This window comes from Barbatula barbatula (assembly GCF_947034865.1).
Source record: "Barbatula barbatula genome assembly, chromosome: 10".
NCBI lineage: Eukaryota > Metazoa > Chordata > Actinopteri > Cypriniformes > Nemacheilidae > Barbatula > Barbatula barbatula.
In genome coordinates, this window is record NC_136773.1 from 11,155,683 (window position 1) to 11,164,695 (window position 9,013).

Below are 9,013 nucleotides of genomic sequence, written 5' to 3' on the forward strand. Positions count from 1 at the left end.
TTATGACACCCACAATAAAACTACTGTAGTACACTTGTTGCATACTCTGTAGTATTTACTATAGGAAACTGTAGTAATTTGTATAATACTTTAATAAATTAAAGTATTATTCTGTAGTATTTTTTAGTGCAAAATTATAACGTAGTTCCAGGAAATTCCGCTGTTCCTCAAACCGTTTCAGGTATTTTCATGTTAATAAATTATATATACACTGTATATAATGAGGATATTTGACGAGTGTTTCTTTTTCAAATGCTGGTTACAGGTATTTTAGATCAAGCAGTGCTTCCACTGATCATAGATCCGAAGTTCACGGATTAAGCTGTGCATAAAACACAGTGTAACAAAGATCCATAAAAGGGAAGGAAGGCGAACATTTAACAAAACTTTAATCAAAATAAACAAACAATAACACAGAAGTAAAAGACCGGCAGCCACCTCACGGTAGACTGCCGGCCATAAAACACAAACTTAACACATGTTAGGGTCCTCTCTCGTCATACACTCCTGTCGCTCCTCTCTTATGCTTCCTGAGCTCCTCCATGAGAGATGCGAGACCGGTGCACAACTTATGCTCATAATCACTCATGTGACCGGCCTCCCACCTTTCCCTCACGGCTCTCGCCCCGCCCTGCTCGCCTTTGCGATTCAGAATCGATTCTCCAGGTGTAAGTGGTGTGAATCGCGAGACATCGTTCACAGCTATAGTATTTTCTATTTTATACTAAACTATTTGTAGTGTAAAGTATAGTAAATTAATATGAAACTGTACTTAATCTTGTAGTATGCGTTAATGTTGGCTATTTTACTACATTTTAATATAGTAAAGACTATATATTATTACAGTACACTCTATTCTAATCTGATATTAAAAGTAACCCAGCATTTATTTTTTTTATTTTTTTTTTGATGTGGGCATATTGTATAGGAAGAATAGAAAATGTGGACAAATGAAAATGGAAGAACAAAACTGAATTTTTTAGGGAAATAATAGTGAAAATATGAAGAAAAACACAATGGAAAGAGCTCTAAAATCTTCTAGAATTTTGATATTTTAACACATCTGTATATTTGTATAGGCAACTGCCAAATGAGTAAACTACTTATTTCATTGGTGTCAGAAAAATCGTTCACCTAGAATTGAAAATCCAGTTAATACTGATATGAATATTAATACGGATCGAGAGGGTTGTCATTTTTCATTTTATTTTTCATTTTAAGCAGTAAACATCATAACCGTCGAGACCTCTGTTCAAAGGGTTTATGCAGCGTATGCATTTGTGCATCACTCATGAACATGTATGTGTCTGCATCACAATCATTGCACTATGTTTTTGTGTCGTGTGTCTGAGTGATTCGCTTTCCTGTGGCTTGTGTTTAATTGCTTTCTTGTATTTGTGTGTGTGGGCCTTTATGCATTTTTAACAATGCCTTTGTGTTAAAGCAATTTACAACTTCACAAACCGGTGTCCTAGTTACCAGGCATCCTATCACCTTACTTTAACCTGTAGGCTGCTGCAGCTCTGTGGAGTGGACGACTGAAATGCAAAGCATTGTGGGAACAGCACCATCTGGAACCTGACCAAAGAATACACAATTCCTGCTACCAATATTACCAACCATCATCATAAGGCTGAAGAGCAACGAAGTTCACATTAGTTTTTGTGAGGGTGTACAAGTTTGTGTTTATGAAACTGCCTCAACCCTGCATTGAAGGTTGGAGTACGGTTTCATTGATACCCGCCCCTTATGCATGTTTCATTGGCTGGGAGGAGTACAGAGCCATCCTTTGTTATCCAATACGTCCAATCCACTGTCTAAGTGCTGGCCGTAGGCCTCCTCTACCCTTCCTTACACAGTTGCATCTATTTTCCCACCTCCAACATATTATTCCCCTGTTTTTTTCATTCAGACACTGACAGGTGTCTTTGTCAGCCAGGTGTGTGGTTCCTACAAGAAGAAAGAGATCGATCATCAAGCAAGCTTTTGCCTGGAACTCAGTTTTCACAAGGATTTCTAAGTAGATTTTTGGTTTATTTTCCCCTCTTATATTTTTACGTCTTCTGTGGCCTCAGAGACGCTTAGCAATCCTCCACTTCCTCTTGAGCGTTTAACCCAGACAACTTGCCAGTTAGCCTCTCACCTTTCCTGGCACCTCGTTCTCGTACCGGGGTGAAGTTCAGTGTATCATCTTAACGGCGATCACAGCGGCAGGGGTGGTGAGCTCGGAGCATGACAGACACCCTTAGACCGCCATCTTTCCAGGTGCATGTCCCCCAAGACGAGCCGAGCCACGGAGAGGAGGATAATGCCGGGAGCGGAGGCGGACATGACGGTCTCGTCTGGTCCAGCTCCTCCACCCCTACCCTGCGGCGCCGACGTTTAAAGATGAGGCGAATGAAAAAGTTGCCCAGCGAGAGGGAGAGGCTTGAGAACGGGCTCTTGCGGCACCCCGGCTCACTCTCTGCTTCCAAAGAATACCTTCAGCTTCCCTCCATTGAGATCACGCCATCCAGCGATGAGGACGCCGCCTGGTCCAACAGCTCCACCCCGAGCGCCTCGCCCCGCCGCAAACGCTTCCTGCTTCGCAAGTGGCTGAAGGTGCGAGAGAAGAAGAAGCAAGTCAGTGAGAGCAGGTTGGTGGATGCGTAGATAAAAAATTGGCTGAAGTAAAGTAGGCCTATTAAGTTTTGTATTGAGGGAAAAGGTCTTGTAATAAATCAAACTCAAAAGGGTTTGATTACAATTTGAACTTGTTATATAAAAATACAGAGAAAAAAGGGAATAGTAGTACATAACTGCACAGAAATCTACACGTCTCAAATGTTTTATAGTAGTTAGTTAGTAATGTTTATACTGACTTTATGCTGGACATCAAGTTATTTAAGCTGATTCATTCATTTCACTGTCCAGAAAAGAAACCCTAACGCTAAACTAGAGGTGCCACAATATACAGTTTTTCATGATAACTTTGATTTGTATTTGTTTATGCTAAACATATGATAATACCGCACATTATATATGATATTATCATACAAAATATACAATTGTTTAATATATTGTCTTAAGAAAAAGAAAATGTATATACTCTCTTTCTCTCTCTCTCTCTCTGCATACATTTAAAAACCGCATCTAGACGCAACGCGAATAAAAGATAATAGAACCCATCATAATTTTACATGTTGTTCACACTGGATGTGGCGGGATGATGAACCCATTAAGAACAAGCCATTTGTTGCATTGTGCCAGTCACATCCGGTGTAGACACGGTGCGAGTGTGTTTCATTGTCTACAAAAAGAGAAAACAAACAGATTTAAAGATTTCTCTGATAGCATTATATATTTTTCTAACATTTTGACAGGTATTGTGATAATACCACTACCGCAATACCTCGTCCACAATAACCGTGTAGGGAAAATGTTATATAATGTGACAGCCCTATGTAACCTAAACGGAGAGTAATGTGACTATTATAAGTATGAATATTATTAACAAGGATGTAACAATATTATCGATATCGTGTTATTGTCTCGATATTATCGTGATCACATGACTGTGCGAAACGGTAGGTCTTCCAGGTCTAACAATCACCTTTTGCAAGGTCCATCTGGTACAATTATTTTATTTTATGAAAGGGATTTTTAGGTAATTTGACCCATCTCATCCTATAACTCATACCTCTAAGCAACAGTTACGATTAGAAGAGAAAGAAAAGAGGATGCTTGGCACATTTCCATGTCATCATTTGGCATTTTAAATAACGCAACAAATACCGTACCGTGGGCGTTATACCGAGGTATTACAATACAGTGAGATTTTGATATTGTAACATCCATAATAAGTAATAAATAATTTAATATTGCACAAATCATAGCATGAACTGAAAGCGATTATTTGACTAGTGATTGGATGTCAACAGTGAGGAAATAGAGACACAATAGAGCAGAAGGGGAATGAGCTGGTGTCTGCTTTACTTGTCACTGAGAATAAGTTGTGGTAGAAAATTGAAAAGCTACAAAACCTGATATTGAAACTGCTGAAATATTTGTTTGCCATAGATGATTTGCATCATTTCAATTCGAATCCCTGTGTGAGGTAAAACTGAAGATTTTTGGGAACATTCTTGGCAGAGTGTACCTTGGCTTGCTACAGTATTGTGTCATTTGGTACTCATCTCAATGGCATACGTTTACAACAATGCTTCCTATTTTTAGAAGCATGCAAGACAAGGGAAGTGTTGTTTTTATAGTTTTATTTAGGTTAGATATTTGTTCGTTAAAGCAAAAGTTCAAGTCAAGAACATCAGACTAACCATGAGAGTTTCATATTAACCAGATTATGCTTGACTGAGAAAACAGAGAAACATAATAGTCCGCATTGTGCTCATTGACCTTTAGACCGTACAGCCGTTACACACAACATCTATAAGAACATAACACATCTACATATAAATCAGGAATGTTTTTAAATCTTGAAGAGAATACTCAGTGCTGTTCGATAGATTATTCGATAATATGACTTTCATTTACCAGGGTCACATTTATAGATGTTTATAGTAATAGACTTTACCCTACAAATTTAATCTGATCAGTATGATTTATTTCATTCAGTGTTTGTGTTGTTTGATTTGAACAGGAACTGAACAGCACATGCACAGCTGTACACTTTTTAATCTCTTCTGTCATTTTCTAATGAAGCAAAATCAAAAATATGAATCTTGCCAGAGCTTAAGGTTCTATGGCATTCAATATGAATAGTATGAGAGCTATCTGAATCATCTGCAATTGAGCTGAACATAACTCAACTTTTTCAAGAAAATCACTAAAAAGCGTTACATTCTTTAAAATTTGCAAGTTGTTGTTCTGTCCCTATGGTGTGTTGATTTTCAATGTCAACAATATGTTTTTCGTACCATCATTATTGTATGCTTTGTTGCTAGGAATGTGTTCATTAAATACGCATTCCAAGCATTTTTATATTTGTGCGTAAATCATAAATACTGTTACTGTCACCAGGTTGGATGATAAAGCTGTCTCACAAGTGCTTTTACTTCCCATTTTCATGTGGACATCTCAATGATTTCATGTGAATTATTAACTATTTTACGAGGTGCAAAATTGTAGGATTACTAGAAAAATAATTTACTCGCAAGACACTCGCTTAACACTTAACTCTGATTACACATTAGACTAGGCGAGTACCTTTTGAACACGAGCGTGTCTTTTATCATAAACCCTTTCTGCAGCAGACATATTTTGACATGATGCACGATGCAAATGTGATGGACTGAACGTGTATTTTGGCACCGATCGCCACTGTATATCATTTTGGCGAGCAGGGCTGCGCGCACACTGGTCTCGCATCTCTCACGGAGGAGCTCCGCAGGCATAAGAGAGGAGCGACAACAGGGAGGGGCAAGAGAGGACCAGGCCTGGGCTCACAATCTGCCGGCATTTTACTTTCTATTTGCTTATTTAATTAAAAGTTGTTCAAAGTTCGCCGGTTCCCGCCTACTTCCTTCCTTTGATTGAACCTTGTTACATTTACATAGACGCTTTTAGCCAAAGGCGACTTACAGATGAGGAAACATTGGAAGCAATTATAACAACATAGGCAACAAAATACATAAGTGCATCAAAACTAGTCCATTAAAGCCTAGCACAGTACAATTATTGTTACAATTATATATAAAATGAAACTGCTGGACCAGTGTTTACATTTTGTAAAGTGGTCTATAGGATGGTGTGCTAGTGACTGTACTGGTTGATGTGCAACTATTCGATTAAAAACCATGCATATCGCAAGAAATACTTATGGATTTGTTATGAAGGTGATAAGGTTAATGTTGAATTTAGAAAGTAGATCAAAAGTTAAACCGATGTGGTGTATACTGCTGCTCTGTGGGGAATCCCATTGCAACCATGCAAGAGCTGAATTAATCCTTTAAGCCTTCTTTTTACATTTTATTTGTCATTTGATCTAGTTGATGTTGAACTGATTTTGCTTTGCATCATGCTTTGCGCCAAACTGAGATTCTGCAGCACATTGTTTTTTACACGAGCTCAGCTCAAAGCAGCTTTTTTTACAGAAGCAGTTATTTCAACATAACACACAATCTTTTTGTGTTCTTCATATCATACTAGCTTTCCTCGTCTTTGTGTGGGTATTTCATAATATGCCAGTCTCAGTTCAGCGAGGTCTCTTATCTGGGGATGTGTTTGTAATGTCTGGCAGGTCTCGGTACAATCTGGGAGGTTTGAGGGTGGGCTCATCCATGTGTCCAGACCTTTTCCAGCCCACCTTGCTCTGATGAGATCCGGCTGCTATTTTTAAGACTAACAAGTATGCACTTTCTAGCTGTTAATAATTCAGATATAGGCTTTAGGTATATAATGCAGGGGTACATTTCTTGTGGTTCTGCTACCAAGTTTGCTGACTGGTCGGCAGCTTTATAGATTATTCTCTTTGATTGGACAGCCAAGAACTTTGGTATGAACCTTCAGTGTATTTGTTGTCAATCCGAAGTTTGGGCACTGGAAATAAACATTTGGTTTATTTTCACTATAGAGAAGTTGATTTATTACCGCACTGAATAAACCGCTTAACACAAGCAATTATGTTTAATTGCTAAATTCTCTGTGAAGAATTACAGTACCCACAATTCCCCAGTCATAGAAATCTAGGTTACCATGGAGACAACAATTCATGGCAGTCAGGCACTCAATCTCATACAGAATTTGAAATAACTTTATTTCTCTACATTTTACATTTTTAAAATGTGTAATTTAGATTTATAAAATATTTGAATGTTTAGTAATTAACCTCTAATATGTTGTATTTTGATTTAAGTTTTACATTCTATCATTGTTGCTGGTAGTGTCATTTGCATAGCTAAAATGCATTATGGTATGTTAAATTCATGTTCAAGTGATAGAAAATTTAAAATCTGTCATCATTTACTCACCCTCTTGTCATTTCAACCCTTTATGACTTTCTTCTGCAGAAGAAAGAAGTTCTTGAGAAACTGTGCTCATTGGCTGTGCTGGTTTCTACTAGATTTTGAGGTTATTTCAGACTCACTTTGGAAAAGCTTTGAAAAAGATCTTCGTGGTTAAGAAATGACAAAGCAACAACCTTTGTTCCCAGTTTCAGGTGTCTTATGACTACAGTGATTCAGCAGTGCTGACAGATGATGCTCTGATGAAGAGAAGATAATCTAGCTGAAAAGATGATATCATTCACTCAACAAGGCGGTTCATGGTGCCATCGCTGTGTCATGGCAACCTTTGACTGTCTTGGCTATTTCACATTAAATCTTAGTATTTTGCAGTCTTTCAACTCAGACATGAAATCTGACACAAATCTTCTTTATACAACGTGGGCTTCGCAGACATGAGTCTCCTTTATACAACACAGGCTGCGCAAATACGAATCTTCTTAAGACAAACCCGGCTGCACAGACACAAATCTTCTTTAGACAAAGTGGGATGCACAGACACAAATCTTCTTTATACAACGCGGGCCCTTGGAGTTTAGACTTTGGAGTGAACAGGTCATTTGTATGTAATTTTTTACACTTGGCAAAGGAAGCGACGTAATTTTCTCATTATCTTCAGATGGCGTGTTCCAGTGAAAATGAAGCATTGTGTCTGTCAGCAGATGTCACTGTTTTAATGGCATAACTTAATGGTTGAGCTTAGCTCCCTGTACTGTAGCCGTCCTGTCAGACGTTCCCCACACTTTTGAGAACAGGTCTGATCCTTGAGCTCCCAAGTAGATATTCCAAGTCTGAAAACGCATAAAGAAACTCATCAATTACCATTTACCCTTCGAATATTAATCAACATATTGGCGGCCGCAGTACATTATGTAAGTAGCCCAAAATCCCGCAACCTGCGGCTTCATAATTTTTCCGCGAACCTGGCAACACTGGTCAGAAGCATAAAGTTGCACAGCGTCACCTTGTATACCGGGGTATTTCGGTTTTATATTAAGCGCCATTTATGTCATGGAGTGAATTTGCACGTTCATCCGGCTCATTGCCAGTGAAAATCGTCTCGACAAACACTGCCGATAAGCGTGTGAGATTATCATCCCGCTGTGTACAAGTCTTTACTGTACTTATTGCTTTTTCACAAAAATGCTGTCAATACAGCTGAACTACTCCAGAACATTCCTTACATGCCCTAAGGCTTCTCAGTTTGGTTTCAGCAGAAGTTGAAACGCACAGCATCATACACGCAGCTGTCATGAATGATTCAGACACATTCTAGGCTACAGCAACACTAGTTAGCAGGGAAGGTCACGTGCAGAGAAAACTCCAGACCCTCAGGCACACACACACATAAACACACAGAAGCAAGAGATAGGGAATGTTTAACACGGAGCTGTACACTTGAGTCATGTTGAGCATAAATGAGAGATTTGCTTGAATAGTTTGAATTGTAGATAGGAGTTTTTCTGTCCGGGTGCGCTGTCTGTCACAAAACAAATACCTGCACGCACCTGAGCATGACAATAAATCCCTGGAGCTGATGAAATGAGGATATCTATCCAACCAGCTTGTGGAATAGGATTTGTATAGTTCGCACAAAAAAGAGCACGTTTTTGGCCTCCTTTTCTTCAGATCTGACTGATTTTTCTTAAAGGGTTAGTTCTCCCAAATTTATCAATGTAGTCATTCTGTACTCAAAGGATATTTAAGGAAAAGCAGGGCTTTTTTCTATCCTCCATTTTTTACCAATGAAAGTGAATGGTGACTGAGCATCATTCTGCCCATCATCTCCTGGCGTGTTTCACAGGTGTTGGACCAACATATTCTGGCACAAAAATCTTGCAATCTGGAAAGTAAATAAAGGTCATATTTTATGATTTTATAGTGTATTGTAACTGCACACAGTTACAGAATTTATTGCTTTTGCTTTATTATATGATGTGAAATGTTATACAACTGGTAGTTCAAGTGCCGGATAACAGACTTTTCGTAAGACAAAATATAAGATTGTTCTGCAG

At 38.6% G+C, this 9,013-nt stretch overlaps 1 protein-coding gene across 1 annotated transcript; it reads left to right on the top strand.

Annotated features, from left to right (window-relative positions):
- Positions 1–2,232: 2,232 nt before the first annotated feature.
- Positions 2,233–2,652, top strand: LOC306899581 (uncharacterized protein; the record flags this gene model as incomplete). The annotated part of the gene is made up of 1 exon (XM_079465946.1): positions 2,233–2,652. The coding sequence occupies one exon, from the start codon at positions 2,233–2,235 to the stop codon at positions 2,650–2,652; it is 420 nt and encodes a 139-aa protein (XP_079322072.1).
- Positions 2,653–9,013: the final 6,361 nt, after the last annotated feature.